General features: G+C 39.4%; 1 protein-coding gene across 1 annotated transcript in view; it reads right to left on the bottom strand.

Annotated features, from left to right (window-relative positions):
• Positions 1-16,896, bottom strand: part of ZC3H6 (zinc finger CCCH-type containing 6) — a 37,308-nt gene extending 20,412 nt beyond the window's left edge. The window contains exon 1 of the mRNA XM_026044025.1: positions 16,387-16,896. Within this exon, the coding sequence (XP_025899810.1) occupies positions 16,387-16,478 (92 nt within the window). The 5' untranslated portion in view covers positions 16,479-16,896. The remainder of the gene's footprint in view (positions 1-16,386) is intronic.
• Between the last annotated feature and the right edge of the window lie 103 nt (positions 16,897-16,999).

Genomic DNA, 16,999 nt, shown 5'->3' with positions numbered 1-16,999 from the left:
TTCATCAACCCAAATAACATTAGAGCAGAAATAAYTAGACTCTACTAGAAGAGACACAGTAAGAACTAAAATTTCTCCCTGAATTGAAAAYAAATCAATGATGATAAAACCAGACGGGAAAATAAACAGGAGAAATTTCCTGCATGAAATCCTCTCTTGAGTCAGGCTTCAAACATATTCCATTTTGCATCCTCCTTCATCTACAGATATTGCTTGAATTGGCAGATGAGCGACTTCCACAAAAAAAAAAATCACATAAAGACCCGCAAATGACTTTGCAACTTTGACTTTTGTGTCACAGCATTACAGAAATACGTGTTACATGTTACTAACTCTTTGGTAGCTSTGATGATTACACCAGACATACAGACGTTTAAAATCAATCCATCTCCAACAGATCGATTCGGATTCTCTGTATGGATTTCCTTGCAGCGCAGCTGACATTTTTGGTTGCACAAAAGCAGCAGCTTAGACTTTCCTCCATCCTAATGACAGCAAGTTAATTCTTTGGAAGCTAAGGAAAAGATATTTCAGACGACCTTCTCAAGGATCACTCACAGAACTTGGTTCTATTGCAAGAGCATTTTAGCTCGGATTAAAACGCAGGTAGTTTGTACTGGAATGACTTTAGTGCAGCTATTTCCAATGAAGAGGATAAAAAAAAGACTTATATGACTTCATTTTATATGAAAAAAAAAAGAAAATAATTTTGGTATGTTGAAAATTGGAAAATTTTGGCATGAAGAAAATAATTGTGGAATGTTTAAATCTGCAACACCTTCTCTGAAACAAAACCACAACCAAAATTTTTGTAAAGCTTAACCCCCCAAGTATTTTTGTCACACAGCCGGGACACCTGATCCTCCGGTCAGCGCTCAAACTTTGTGAAATATGAGAATCAAGATTGAAGAGAAGGCACTCGGCTTGAGAGGAGAGGGCAGGCGTACTGCTGAAGTGCAGCTCTATCATCTGAATTACAGTTCGCATCTGTTTACCTTTTGTAAGTCTGTCAATTAAAAAGAGAGTATTAAGACATACATTAATGATATAGCATCTATAGGATTTCCCTCTTTCTGAGCAAAAAATCCAAATTCGATGCCTGTCCTTTAGAAACAAAGCTAGTGTCCGTTTTTTTGGTCCAGTTTAGGCCATAACCACTTTCCAGTCCTGATGCAACCTCAGAGAAACTTGAAGGGCTTAACAGACTGCAAGAGAAAGAYGGCAAGAATCCTCCAGGAAAAGAGCCAACAAGAAACCTGGCTGAAATTCTCAGGGCGTCCCATTGTAACAGGACTCAGAGCTAGGAAAACAGCTTCAATTCTCGCAGCTATTTGCCAATACATGGATCTAGGGCAAGCCTGATAGAGTAAAATTGGCCTCTTTGGCCAACGTGAATATGGAAATCACAGAAGGTKGAAAGATATAAGAAGAAATGGGGGAGACTGAATTTCCACCTGTGCTGCAGTGTGCAAGAAAGAACCTAGCAGCATCGGTGTCAYGTCTGGTCGTTTATCCTTCAAAGGAAGGCAGCATTTTCCACRTGCAGTGGCCCACTGCTGCCAGGATGGACCGTGTCACTTCCAGCACTCCGTGTTTTGGAGAATTGCTGGCTCGGTTTGCTCTGGTGTTCCTGGACAGAAAGCTGGGCAGACAGAGATACAGGTTTACCTTTTCCTGAGAAATCCAGCTATTTGCGGTGTGTGCTGGCACACGCAGGCTGGGCAGGACAGGTTAGAGCACTCTGCTGCATTGCTCAGGAAAGCCAGTTTAGAGCGTACTAAAAAGGGCAGGTTGGGATGGGTCCCTGTGACCTGTGCTGAGCAATGGGAACCCAAAAGACAGAAGACTGAGAATATTAGATCTTCAGGCTGCCCTAAAAGGAAGATCAACAGGTTCTGATTAATTGTAACGTATGATTGGGAGGGTCAGCAACCTCTGAGAAAAAAAAAATCTCCACCAATAAGTTCTGCTGAAAACAAAGAACYTGGGGCTGATCTCAGGTGGAGGTAGAAAAAAGGCAAGGCTGAGAGGGGCAGCMCTTCATTTGCCCAGAAGCTGCACTCAGCAGGGGATGAACTGGAAGCCGGGGTTGCCTTAAACTGTGGAGAAACGGGAAGGTCTAATCCATGCCTAGGGTCCAGCCCGTGAATACATGTGCACGGAAAAACCTTATGCTGGTAATGTAAAGATAAAASAGAGTATAAACAAAATTAAAGAAAGTCTTAGGGGATGTTCAGGGGATATTTCTCCCCAACCAGACGCCTGTTAAATTAAGATGTCACTCAACAGTGATTACTGTCATTAGTATTTCAGAATAACAAGCCACCTTGATCTTAATATTAAATGTATGTCTCTCATACACTGAACTAACTCTGTAATAAAAAGTTTTAAGCTTTTCATTAACAAGAAGTAAACTACAATTTTTGTGAACTCATACGTTGTCTTTCTTTTTTTCAAATCTCATCGTATTAGTGGCATGAACGGGACATAATCTAAAAAGGAAATAAGGCTACTGATTTTTGAACTTGCAAAAGCTTTAATTTGACAGCGGGAGCATCATGTTCACATAATTTTCTCAACTATAGCAAAAAATWGCAGTTGAAGATAATTAACAACTTCTGAAGATACTGCTCTCCCCAGATTATTCCAGAGAAGCGTGAAAGGTTCAAGAGCCTAACCAGTGTTAATGTTGGATAATCAAATAAATACAATACAACAGAAATTTTCTTAACTTTGTGTAATAAGCAGCTAAGTTGGAGAACATTACCCTTACACTTCAAGCTTTATGTGTTTAATTTCTGACCTTTTTTTTTTTTCTTTCTCTTTTCAGGTTTTATTAATATTTTCAGGCATTTCTAAATGAGCCAGAGTATTTTTTTCCTCTCAGGCAAACTATCTGCCTCGCCCATGCCTCTTGAAGCATGTTACAGTAATAGAAATTTGAAGCATCACAATGAACAGACTCCGAATCTTTGATGTTCAAAGAGGCTTCAATCCAACCCCTTGCTCAAGGCAGGGCCAACTTCAGAACTGACTCCAACTTCAAAGCTCAACCAGGCTGCACAGGGTAATGCTTAGTCAAACTCTGACCATCTTCAGGGATGGAGATTTAACTGTCTCTTTGGGCAATTTGTTCCAAAAAAAAAAAAAAAAAAAAAAAGGAATTTCAATTGCTGGCACTGGCATCGCCAAAAGGGCAAACTTGTGAGATACATTCAAACATAAATATATTTGCATTTTCTTTAGATGCTCTAACATGCTCTCAGGAGAGAACAGAATATACTGAAAGTATAATCAACACTTTAGAAGTTCCCTATCTAATAAACCTTGAAAGGTTTGTAAGTTTTATTAAAGGAACTGGTGATAAAATATCTAAGGAGCCCAGTTCAAGTCAGTTTACAGATTAAGCTGTACCTAGAACATATTTTAAGTGGTGATCTATCTGCTTTAAATTTAAAATTCATTTAAGGTTTTAACTTCTGGAGAGCACTGAATCTTGGGACTGTCAAGGCCCTTTTTGCACAGAGCAGTTCTTAAACAAGTGCTGGGGGCAGTTAAAGGATTAGGTATTAAGTAAGAAGCAGTAATTAGGCTGGATTAAACTGCCTTGCCATTTGCCCTCCTCAATCCTATACTGCAAATGTATTACCTGCTCCGAGGACTAATTCTGTCCACTTGAAAGGGCTGTAAATGAGGAGGGAGAAGAAAGAACTCAATGGCAGGCTAAAGACCTGAGTCTCAACCTAAGAAAGTGGTTGTTAAGAATAGAAGGAACACAGCTTTGATTTTTTGTCCAAACAGGACTAAATGGATATGCCTGGGAGAAGAAAGGGAGAAAATGAATGACGGGTGCATTTAGTCACCTCAGATCTCCTGCAGCTTCACAGAACTAAATAGTATCTAACAATAATAATGCAAAAGTAGGATATGTCTGTGGGTCACTGACAAGTCAAAAAGTGAGGAAAAAGATCAGCTTAATGCAAAGACCCTGGAGAAAAACAAAGGAAGGAAAGGAAATTTCGAATGACCTCAATTCTCAGCTATGCATGGGCTTCCATACATTATATCTACAGCATCTGCAACACTGCACCACTTTTTTTTTTTTATCATCTCCTTGCAGCCCACTGTTATCTTGCAAGGCAAGATATGTACATCCTAACCTGTAAAAATGCTTTGCTATAGTACAAAATGAGGAAGGGTACTCCAAGAACAGCTCTAAGCAAGACTTAAGAATGGAAAGGCTTCCAGCAATTGAAAAAACACACTCTGGTAACATGGGAGAAAAGTGTAAAGGATGTTTCATTTTTTTGCTAAGTAATAGTAACTAACAGGACTGAAAAGTTCCCTAGAAGCTTTCAAATGTCAAAATATGAAAAAGAGGACCTGTGAAAAGGAAAAAAGAGAAGGAGAAGGAGAAGGAGAAGGAGAAGGAGAAGGAGAAGGAGAAGGAGAAGGAGAAGGAGAAGAAAAAAAGAAAAAGAAAAAAAAACAAAAACAAAAAACAAAAAAGCTTCGGCCATGGAGGGAGTCATTTAAATACTATCATTCATAGCGATGGGCAACAGAAGAAAGGTCACACCAGTGGTGAATTTTCAGAACTGTCCCAAGCAGTTGTGGAAGCTGAGAGCTGCTGCTTCAATGGGAATCGCACAAATTCACACACAAAAAAAGCACATTAAAGGCTCAGCAGGTTCCTCCAACACACCAAATACAACGGTAGGAACCGGGAGAGCACAAAGAAYTAGAGCGTATGAAGTATCGGGTTCACATGAGCTCCCTAACCAGCATCTCCTGCTGCCCCTCTCACTAACAAAAYAGGGAGCCAGACACCATTGGTCTGACCTCACAGGACACTGATGTTTTCTTTTTAACCTACAACAGAAGGTAGCCCTCAATTCTTGTAAAAGTCACTGCGATTCAAGGCACTTACTGAAATATCAGTAAAGGTGTGAAATAAAAGATCAAAGTAATATTGAGAGCTCATTGAACAATCTCAACATGTCAGCAAATGCTAAAAATCAAATATGACATATCATACTAACAGAGGAAAATGGCATTCAAAAATACTTTAAATCACCTTCTTGAATTCCTGATTTAATAGGAATCATTTGGTCTCAAAAAAAGATCTCAGAAGTTTTACCTTTGCATCTCCTTCACCTCTTACAGACAGAAACCAAGACAGAGCAACCCCAAGTCTGATGAGGTCTTCAGAACAGAGAGGTTTAAGATTTGAGCTCTTGGGATCTCTTTTATTCCCAAGTCTGGATTCTAAATTGCTAGTACAGACCAACTGCATTTCCTTCCCACGCTCAATCAAGAAACCTGTGTGATTTCGAAGTTTGACAGTTATTATCAAGCTACTTTAGTAGGTTTTGCACTAATAAATTAGTAGYTAAATTGTTGCAACTATTTTCTATGACAAGAGATTAATTAATTTGACCTGAAGTAAGATTTGGCTATAAACGTTCATGACATGAAACGGGCTGGAAATCCTAAAGCCATTTAATGGAATAGACTGAGAAGGCTTCAGTGTTTATTTTGGACTACAGTTACTTTAAATACAAGGCTAAAGACTGACTGAGCGCTTCCTGTACCCATCTGTTAGTGCCGATACTCTGGTTTGTTGCAGAGTAAAACTGGATTGATGGACATATATGTATATATTCTGCACTCCTTTACTCATTTGGGATTTCTGTAAAGATCTTCCATCACATCTTTCACTTTTAGCTGAGAATTGGTACTATAAAGTAAACCTGAGTATTTTGAATTTATTTACTTGTGAGTATCAATTATCTTACGGAACTGGCATCTCCCAGATACAGTATTATTCAAGCAATGGGTAAAGATCATTCATGAAGGCTGCAGAATATCAGAACATCCTCTTCGATCTATCAGAAACGATTCATTTATGTTTGTTCTTATAAAATCAGGTCATTATATTTTTGAATCCTTAGAATGAGCCATATGAAGCCCTATTATTACTTGTAACTTCATTATCTTACAAGACGAAACTTCAGCACACACAGATCATCAAAACTGTATGACCTCATTTTATGTCTTAAATATTAAAACAAAAACAAAATCCAGCATTCTAACAACAAAAGCCCTTCAGAATCTTTTCAATGCACAAGAAGGGGAATTATTTCTCATACACAAATTTTGAGAAATACTAAACTCAGAAAAGAAGGTAAGAAAAAAAATGGTTAGTTCCCCTTTCTCAAGATTAGCTGCACCGCAAATGTGAGCAGAACTCAGGCTGCCCTGGTTTAGCTTATGCCATTAAACACTTCTCTGAAGCATTTTGAAGCAGATATAAAACATTAAATGGCTAGGTAGTTAAAATTAGCTTTAGAACATATATCAGAAATAATAATAATAATAATAATAATAATAATAATAATAATAATAATAATAATAATAAAGGCTGTTATCCAGAAAAGTCAAGCACATAGCTTCTCATGCAACATGTGCCCCAGCATAGCTCCAGAACACATTTTGAAAGCTGCTTACTGAGACCTACTCATCCTTCCTAAGGATGAATCCTTCCTTCATCAATCCTAAGGATTTTCAATCCTTCCACTAAACACTCACATAGAACAGTGTTCTCTTCTACGAGTTGAAGAACCTTCAAAATATCCACCCCAACCACGCAATAAATCCGCTCTTCAAATGCTGCAGYGCCTATTATCTCCAGGATTACCTGACAAATTCTGAAGTACATCATTTGTTAGCCAAAAAAATAGACTATCAAAGTGTGCATAATAAAACTAGAATGTACATATTAATGAAACACCTGCAGCTGTTAGAAGAAGAAGGAAAAAACTTTCATATTCTGACAAAATGAGCACTTTCTCAAGGATTTCTAATGAACTGGAAACTGCTCTTTGCTCTTTTGAAAACAAGGTATTTAGTAGTTCTCTGGGGAGCTGCTAACATATAATTACACTTCTGGGATGCATTCAGGACTCAAGGAACTTTGCAGGTAAAACAAGCCTGCAAGAATGCTCACATTATCCTTCGGATTACATAGCAAAGGTAGGATTAAGGAAGTTCCCTCAACCCCATATGCCTAGATTCCATCCACAACATCCCAGAATTTTCCAAGCATTAAACTACAAGAATTTCAAAAAGGTGACTGGATAATTTTGACCTGAAAAGACAACGATGAAAAACATGTTGTTTTGGGCAAATAAGAGAATTCTTCCTCAAAGAAAGTTTAAAGGGAAAGATTCCTTTAACTTTAGGGGCACTTTATTTTTTCCATTTGAACTCCAAACTGGTGCTGTCAGCTAGAAAGTTGGTATAGAACCCACCCTTTTTTAAAAGTTCCCTTCCTAAATTTACTCCACAGACTTGGCTATCACATGCAGCTTTGGAAAGGGCTCTCAGTGACCCAAAACAAGACCATATCCTTTTCTACTATGAGTAATAGAAAAATCAACAAACAGATGTGGTCTGGAAACAACACAGCCAAGCAGATGATTTTCTAGGAAACGGGTCCGAGCCTTACGCTGTTTTCCCTATGGYAGATATCCACAGTCACAACACTGACTTTGTAAGAGCTGATCTGAGGTTTTGCAAAGCACAGTGCTGGCTTACAGAATGTTCTGGCCTTGCTTAGTACCTTGGTTTGTTATTGCCGGAAACGCAGAAAGATTCTTGATCTGGAACAGCAATGAATTTTGCCCTGTTTCTTTCTATACGTTCATTTTACATTCAACCTCCTTGCCCCACGAAAGAGAATTCCGCATTCTTTACTGAAATAACACCAAAACACTGTGGGAAAGCAGTTTATGATGTGCTTCTTACGCAACGTGTGCCCCAGGAGTCCAAATGGAACTGTGTTGCTTCTGTGTTGAAGGAACAAATACTGGTAAATATTTAACTTCTACCAATGCATTATTTTCTTCTTTTCCCCAGTAAAACTGTGTCATCTCAAAAGGCAACATAAATTATCCCTACTTTGACAAGAGATCTGTTCCTCGAGGGAAAAAAAATGTAACCAACAACCTTCAGAAAGCAYAAATTTGAAGTTTGCGCTTCAAATTTGAAACTTTGCAAATCTGAAACTTTACAGCAATACTACTTTATATTGCCACCTATAAACACTACTTATACAGACCCTATAAACCTCTGCATATAGAAGAGTAAGGGTAGACTACTCTCCTGTAACCAAAGATCTCAGTAAGCAGTATGAAACCCTTCCCACTTTGATGGCTGTCCAAATGTTTTTACCACCCCTGTCAACCCTCTTTCAGCTCTATATATCCCTGGGCAAGAATCTTGCACCACTAAGATGCAATGAAAAAAGAAAATACGGGTCTGGCCTGTCCATGTGCAGAGGTTATTCTGCAGAACTCTGGTTACAGGTGAGGGGCCTTCACTTCTCTTTTCAAGGCCAGTGCTCACTGCCGCTCCGGGATGCCCAACAAGCATCCCGGCAAACTAACCCCCTGCATGGTCTGACAAATATAACCTAGCTAAATACACATCGCAGTGCTGCTTTCCCACACTTGGTACTTAGTCTAGAACAAAGTTTTGATACAGTGTGAATTGGCCTTCATGGGGCAGTGCTACAGCCTAGGGCAGGCCACGGGAACAGCTTTCACTCCAGAGCACTCTACTCTAAATCCTTTTGGAGRAAAACCAAAAGGGCCTTCACTAAATACTTGCTTTAAGTTACCTGAAAGCTATTTGGATACTGTGATCTGACCTATTGGCATTTTTTTTCATATATTTTATATATATATAWAAAATATATTTATTTTGGATATTGGCATTTTATTATGCCAACTTATTATTGGCAAATTATTATGCCAAATATTATTAAATGCCAAAATGTTATTTTGGTATTTTTTTCATATATATTTTATATATATAAAATATATATTTTCATATATATTTTATATTTCACATATTTTTATATATATTTTTATATATATATATTTATATATATATTTATATATATATATTAAATTTGCCTTTCTAGGCCCTTAGTCCAAGTAATTTTTAAAAACAGCATTCTTAATGTTCTGATAGGATTTACAACTGAAGCTCTGGAAGCCCAAGACATAAAACCTACATGCAAAACCTATTTTTTAGTATATGAGGACTGCAGCTTTGAAATATTTTGAGAAAACTGATAATTGTTTCCTATGAAACTACTTTCTCAATCTTTATAGAAGTTTTTGATATACTTGCAAACTCACCAGGAGCTACCATCACCCCATGAGAACACACTAACATAAGCCCTAAGACCTTWCATGAAAGAGATCATAAAACTACATTTATCAAACATTATCTCTACTCTCAAGCATTTTCTGTTAGTCTAGGTTTGATTCACAGCTTGGAAAATATCTCATTTAAAAATAATCACATTTTGTTTTATAATGGGATGCCCATGATTTTGGTAGAGTAAACCTTAGGACAGTATATAACCAAGAGTTTCCAAAAACTAGAAAAAATGTATATATACACYAGATTAAAAAGAAAATGCTGCAAACCACTCCCTTTTATTTCTTGTACATAGATATTTGCTATAAAGAAAGGACATGATAACAAGAGTGCAAACTTYACAACAATTTTACTTAGTCCTTTCAGAGTACCTGACCACAATTCTAATACATTAACTAATGAAGTATTTTTTAAGAAGCTACTAATTTCTGGCAAACAGAATTTACAGACCGGAAAAAAAGTCTTCTGAAGGCAAATGCATTGCTGAAAGTTCACCTCTCCTGCTGATTAGTTCTAAATGAGGAAAGAAATCATAAAATATTCAGGATGCCTAAAAATTAATCTTGCCATACAGAGACACACACACACACACACAATATGTCTGAGTTGTTGATTTACAGGTGTGCTACTTGCAACATGTCTTAATTTAACTGAAATTAATTGAGCTTTCATTGAAGAATCAGGCATTGGAAACTATTCTTTACAAAAAATTAAAAATTTGTTGTGAATGTTTCTACACAACTGTAAGAAATATCGTTATTAAAGTATGCTCTGCTGCAAATWCATTTTACTTTTCTTGACTGAACTGAGGATAACATTACAGTCTTAAAAASGAAACTTCCCTAGCTTTTTAGGTTTCCCTCATCAACAGAATATTAACCTACATAAATCAGTTCTACAGCAGTCATGTTCCAGTTGGTATTAAGAGGTCCATCACAGCAAGGCAGATAACAGCATTGTCCACCTGTTCGGTTGACCTTTGAATATCTATAATGAGGAGATAACAGAGTAGGGACAGTACAGAGTGATGGAAACCCCCATCTCCCCACCCCCAAGTTATTYTTCACACTTGGCCACTCATTCAGTGACGAGGCCTTACGTTCCTTCCCGGATATTTCTCTTCCTTAATTTCCTTTGGGCATGTTTCTTAGTGTTCCAAACCAAACTTCTTCCTCAGTCTCCTCATACTAATTCTTCATACAACTCCTTCATACAATCCCCTTGCGCATATTTTCCACGCCCCACACATCTAGAAAAACGTGATGCTATATAGTTCTCATGACCTAGTGAACTCATGATTTCTATCACTTCCCATAATTATATCCTGTCCTGTTCACTAGGCTGGGCTAAGAGCACATTATAACCCACCATAAGCCTGTTTTAGAAAAGCAAATAGCATTACAGCTTTTCAATTAAAGTTCTGCACCAGTACCAACACTGGAGGTAAGTCCTAACGAATTTTTGCATCCATGAGGAATAAGCAGTGCAGGAATGATTTAAAAATATTAACTCCTCTCTCTCTCTTAAGTGAAACCTAGTGGTTGATACTAAAAAGGGAATCGGTAACTGCTAACATGAAAAGGTATTAAACTTTTTAGCATCATTGAACAAGGTGACGTAGTACTGGCAAAACACTCATGCAATGCACACAGCACAAAGGCATCTTGGTCAGACTTCTTATAGTGCTTTGGTACCAGCCTCTCCCTGGAGCTTAAAAGGAAAACAAAGGGATTGGGAAAATGCTACTCTAGGGGCACCTGAAATCACATCCTTCGACATCACGGAACATATCTTTCATACTTCAAAAAAGAAATATCTTTTATACTTCATTCAGAAATATATCATTTTAAGAGTATGTTCTCATTTTGATATTGCCTAGKAAAAGAGTGAATCACCTGCTACAGTAAAAAATATGCTTTGGCCACGAAATCCTCTACTAGCAATTAGTGACTCTGCAAGTTTTAATTTTTCACTCGCATCCTCCAACCTACATCCAGAATTTATCTACCTATATATTCACACTAAAAAGTTGGCAGGTATTACCTGTATTCTTTTACAGAACAGGAATCAGAGAGCTCTCCCAAGAGTGCTTCTGGCACAACCCAAAAGAACCAAGTCTCACATGGCAGAAGCAACTGTCTCAAATGGAGCTGTTTTAGCCTTTGCAAAACACGGGCAGCCTTGCACACCATGAGCTGCCTCTACGGCAAGACTATACCTGCATGGTCACCACCCAAAAGCAGTGGCAAACACCCACGGATGAGTCTGTCCTAGCAACTTGCTACGCTACAGAATTGCTGAAGTAATAAAGAACTTTACAAAGTAGATATTTTTGCGGGAGGACAGGACGGTGTGTAGAGAACTGGCACAGTGCGATGCAGGTTATGTAAGGTGGAGTTTTCAGGTGGCCGTGAGTTTTGAACACTAGTAATCTAAAGTTCTTTAAATCTGCAACCAGGCAAGGAAAACATACCATGAAAAGTTACAGAAAAGAGTGCTTGGGGTTTAACTGCTTTTTTAGCCCTAGAATGACTTCACCTGCATCTCAGTAATATGAAAGAAGGAAGCAAGGAAGATAGCAGTAAAACATGCCCMAAAATGGTTTCTTATGAGGGTACAGGTGGCCAGTGAGCTGCTAAAACCAGAGAAAGTTAGAAAGTCCACTTTCTCTCCCCAGAAGTCCCAATTCTCTCCAGTTGCTGTGGTTTAYTACTGTTGATATAGCTACAAAAATTCACACCATCTTTTCCTCCCCATTAGGATGAGGAGTAATTGCTGTGTAGGTTAGCTGTATTTTTGCTCCTCTTGCAACATTAGCCGTATGGTAAGTAAACTGTGTTTTCCCACAGGATATACTTGAGGGTGATTATCAGTGTGTTTTCCCWTTTTCATGGTGTCAAAGCAAGTCTTGAACCTGTGTTCAAAAACAATATACTCTAGCAACACTCCACTCAGCGATCCAAACCAACTTCAGCATAACACAGTCATAACTATTACTGAAAGCATCCCTAAAACAGCCCAAAGTTAGCATTTTGAAATTCAACTGTATGCAAATGTGGGCAGAGGGCATGAAACCACAAAGCAGTGCATTCAGACTGCCAATTTTAACTGAAAAWGCCTGAAGACGTGAAGAGCAGTCAGGCTGCACAGCAGCAACGACAGATGATGGGAGATCTTYAGCTTTTCAGTTCCTCACTACTCTGATCTACAACGCTCTGGTGCTTCAYGGAGCTGAAGAGTCATGGGAATCAAGACGAGATATGGACACAGCCCAAAGTATGTTGACTAAGCAATCACAGAAAAATGTATAAATAATACGTATAACGCTGATTTAAATTCAGTGCTATCCACCTKATTTACAACCAGTCACTAACATTTTTCCCTTTACTTCCCACTGRCTTTGTAACTGAACCAAGCAGAGCTCAACAAACCAGATAAACCTGCTATATGAGCAGAGTTTTCTATCATCCTCACTAAGGAGAGGAGTGGAGAACTGGTGCAATGGAGGGGAGCAAGTAATTTGTGAACGAGATGGAAGAGGAGCCCTGGGAAACGAAACAGCTAAGAAGAGGTGAYTCTGGTAAATCTCCATTCACCTGGTTCATCAGGCCACAGCAAGGGAAGGAGAGGAWCTGGATGAGCAGCACCGTGAGCAGAAGCAGGATGATTTATTTAATCAAACACATTGGGAAAGCTTTRTGAAGCTCCATCAGTTTACCTTGAATAAGGCAGTGACTACAATAATTTAAGAAAAAAGTAAAGGTATCTGAGATACATCAAATATATAATGAAAAAATATGTAATGTGTCGTTCTTGGCGAAAAAAAAAAAAAGAATAAAAAATGCAACAAATGAGCCCTGTTTTGAAGCAACATTTACAAGTATTCTCTGAAAAAAATCAGTATAATTTTCTACAGAAACCTCTCACAGGAGATTCAGATGTTCATTGGAGGGCCGAGTCTAAAGTAATCTACTATCTTCTGCCACTGTCCAGACCTCACATTAGGTCACTGCTATTTTTACAGCAGTTAACGGTATGAATTTTCCAAGTCTGGATATTATAAGACAGCTATGAATAGACAGCTAACAGAAAGAATCACTACTAATCTAAAGTTATAAATAAATAAATAAATAAATAAATTCTCAAGTTTCTGGCAATTTTAAATTTGGCACTGGCCTCAAATGCAGAACCAACTGGAGCAAACATGCCATTCACAGCTGAGTACTAGTCAGAAAATCTGAGTCTATACAAGTCTGCATGACGGCTGAATTCTTTCAGTTTGCAACCAGAATCTAGTTCTTCTTTCAGGTAAGCAGGGATATAAGCCAGTATATTCATCTATAGCACGATGAAGCAAGGCAATGTGTATAAGAGAGTCTTCCAACCCTAAAAATTATAACAGTAGGCCCATACAATTGCAACTAATAAGACTTTGCTGAACTCAGGAATAGTGGAATAATCTGCTCGTATTCCAGTTTATATATCAAGCCTCCTTTCCTAATGTTACAGTCTTCTCCTTAACACTCTCTCACCCTGCTGATAGCAGATGGGAGCCACGTGTTTTCCAACAGGGTTTTATTTTTGTCTATAGTATTTATTTGACATAATTGTGTGTGTCTACACCCTACCTCTCTTCTCTTTTAAAAATAATCTAAGTAAAAAACTAYCAAAACCCAGATCTTAGAACTATTAACAAAACCCAATCTTAGAACTTTGAAAAGATGTTATCTCTGTATGTGGAAAGTTTCAAATATTTATTCCAAGAGAGCGTCCCTGCAATGGGTTAAGTCAAAATATTCAAAGAATGAAAAAAACTTCCTCATGTAATCCGATGCCCATCTATAAACCAAGCACACAAAGCCTGTGTATTAAAACAGTACTTTCACCTTAATTATCCCAAGTGCGGTCAAACCATTTCAAACATTAAACAACCAACCTCCTTATACTGCTCTAGATCAGTTCGAAAGCTGAACTGCTAAATATTAATGGAAATGTTATGAATTTATGTCATAAATTGATCTCATCCGTTGAGTGATTTCAGGTACCTACACATATTACAGGCTGTATTACATGGAGGCAAACTAGCCTTACTGGGTTACTAATAACACAATAAAACAAATAAAAAATGAATGCAATATAAAATGCATTCAAACTAGATATATTAGTTTTAAAACAGCAAGCTAATTCTGCAATAAAGTTCCAATTTAACTTAAATCATGAGCATATCAGACATCCACATATTTCCTAAAGAATGGACCTAAAAAACTATACCTAAGCTTTTCAATCTAATGTAAAGGAGACTTGTTAAGGGCAACTCAGTACTTAAAAATGCTCACAGAGAGCTGTCCTGCCCCTCCCCCTGGCGAGTCAACCATGTTTTCTGTGGAAAAGAAAGGCCGTGTGTTTCTTAAGGCCTTTCAAGCCCTCAGCCCTCACACACAAAAGAAAACTGTAAATTTTAGAAAGTTAAGATACTGACAGGATTAAATTTGCCTATCTAATATAGGATGAAGGCACCATTTTTTTTTTAACACACCAGGTGTACTGGAAACACACTTTGCTGTAAAGTCTCAGGTTACAAGGGAGCAAAAGTTTTATAGAAATATTATTTACAAAGTAAATTTGTTTAGTTTTTTTTTTTTTTGCTCTTCTAAATTAAAATAAAAAGACCAATGTATTAAAGTGCATAAGACTAGGACTTATATATACTAGTTCTTTTATATACCCTATTTCAAAACTTATCGGTGAAATAACAAGTGTAGTAGGGATCACAGCTGATAAGAGGAACTTTACTTGTCAACATAGCATGAGCAACTCTAAATTAGAAAACTTAGGCTATCAGGAGAGCAGTGAACAAGGCGGCTCGGGCCTGTCCTCCWAGGCACAGGCACAAAGGACATCAACATAGTAATTTCAATCCCGAAACAATGTCTGCAGTAAATAATCCCAGGCTTCTAGTGTGTGAACTCTAAAATACTCTGCTGCTACTGTTGCAAAGCTGTCACAAGTAGTAATGCTGTAACTACAGCAAATCCAACCCATTCACATTTTGCTTGTTTCACAGATTCCTTGTCAGCATATAGAACAGAACTTGCATCGTTTCAAAATTAAAAGTGGGAAGGTGGAAGTAAGAATCRGGAGCTCTGGGGTCTATCTGAACCTATCGCTAAATCACTGTATGTTTTCTGAACAATTTATATCACAGAATTCATGAATTTCACTCTGACGAGGGAACCGTGACAATCACTCAGAGGCTCTTAGGTGTTCTTTTGGTCCTTTGAAACATGCACAGAGCTCGGCTGTGGAGGTGTGTGGGGAGGACAGACTGAAACCCAGCTGCCGAAAACCAGCATTTTAACTCCTGCACTTCTGTTACACATCCTCTGAGTAAAAGTGCACTGGAAGATTGGGAGCAGTCGCTCTGGAACTGGACTTTTKGAAGGCCAGAGCTGCCTGAAGAAAGGATCTGAAATTCCAGCAGTTGCAGGAGAGAAAGGGAGGGAGGAACAGAGGTCCTTTCACCAGGAACAGGACTCTGGTTTTCTGCGCATGGGGACTGAGGGGTGGCAAAGATAACGTCAGTCAGACCTTAATCTGCATAAAAAAAAGATCCAGTTAAACATGTAAGGTGGAATCTGGCAATAAAATGAAGTTAAATAKGGATCTAGTGAGAGACTCTTTCTGTAACTCCTTCCCAAAGAAAGCCCCRCAAAACAAAACACCCTTTCCTACCTGACTAGCAGCACCAGGGCAAGGGAAGAAAAGAACAATGGTGACATTCAACAGACACCCGCTGGAAAGTGCATTTTATGGACAGAAATGGACCCCCCCACACACACCCAGCCAGAATAAGTAAATGTAGATGTAAAACGCATGCATTCAGGAAAAAAAAAAATACTAACAATGCACTTCTAGTTCAGTGACCACCCCCCCACCCCCCATATTTTGCATTCCCCCCACCCCAGCCTTCATCCCGCTCCTCCAGCCTGAAGGTGACCTGCCCCCACAAAATGCTACCAACATTGTTAACCCCCTAGGCACATTAACACACATCATCATCATCATCATCATCATTATCAGCATCATCACCCCACTAGCATCACCATTATGAGAAGCGGAGAGACAGAGAGAGAGAGAAGAATGTTACTCGACCTTTCGTCCCCTGCATGTTGCCTGTCAGAGTCGGGCATGTTTGGGTCAAGAACTGGGTTTGGGGGCTTGGAGAACAGGCTTTCAAAGGCCATTGTGCTGGCTGTGGTGTGGTGAGGAGGAGGGAGGTGGAGGAAGGCAGGACACTGCCGCTGCCCGTGGTGCGGAGGGAGGAGGAGGAGGTGGCGGCGGCGCGCACGGCCGCGCTGGGGGGCGGCTCGGTGAGGAGGAGGGTCGGGTCCCTCAGTGAAGAGAGATGATGAAGGTTCCACTCACGGTTACTTAGTGAGACACTTAACGGGCACTCAGTGCAGGGCGAGGCTGCCCAGGCTGAGCCCGGCCGCCCCGCGCGGGCAGCAGGAGGAGGAAGAGGAGGAGGAGGCGGCAGCGGCGGCGGCTCGGAGGAGCAGGCCCGGGGCACAGGAGGAGAACGAGAGGACACACACACGGGGGAAGGGAAGTGCTGGTGGCCGGAGATGGCTGCCCTATTTCTTCCTTACAAACATGGCGCCCGCTCGAGGCACTCTCACAAAATGGCGGCGGCAGCGGCGGCAGCAGCAGCAGCAGCGACGGCAGCGGCGGCGGCAGCAGCAGCGACAGCGGCGCCGGCGCTGCC

Source organism: Nothoprocta perdicaria, unplaced genomic scaffold (assembly GCF_003342845.1).
Source record: "Nothoprocta perdicaria isolate Ctin4 unplaced genomic scaffold, notPer1 scaffold_347, whole genome shotgun sequence".
Taxonomy (NCBI): domain Eukaryota; kingdom Metazoa; phylum Chordata; class Aves; order Tinamiformes; family Tinamidae; genus Nothoprocta; species Nothoprocta perdicaria.
The sequence above is the reverse complement of the archived record's forward strand: the minus strand, read 5'-3'. Positions and strand labels throughout refer to the sequence as shown.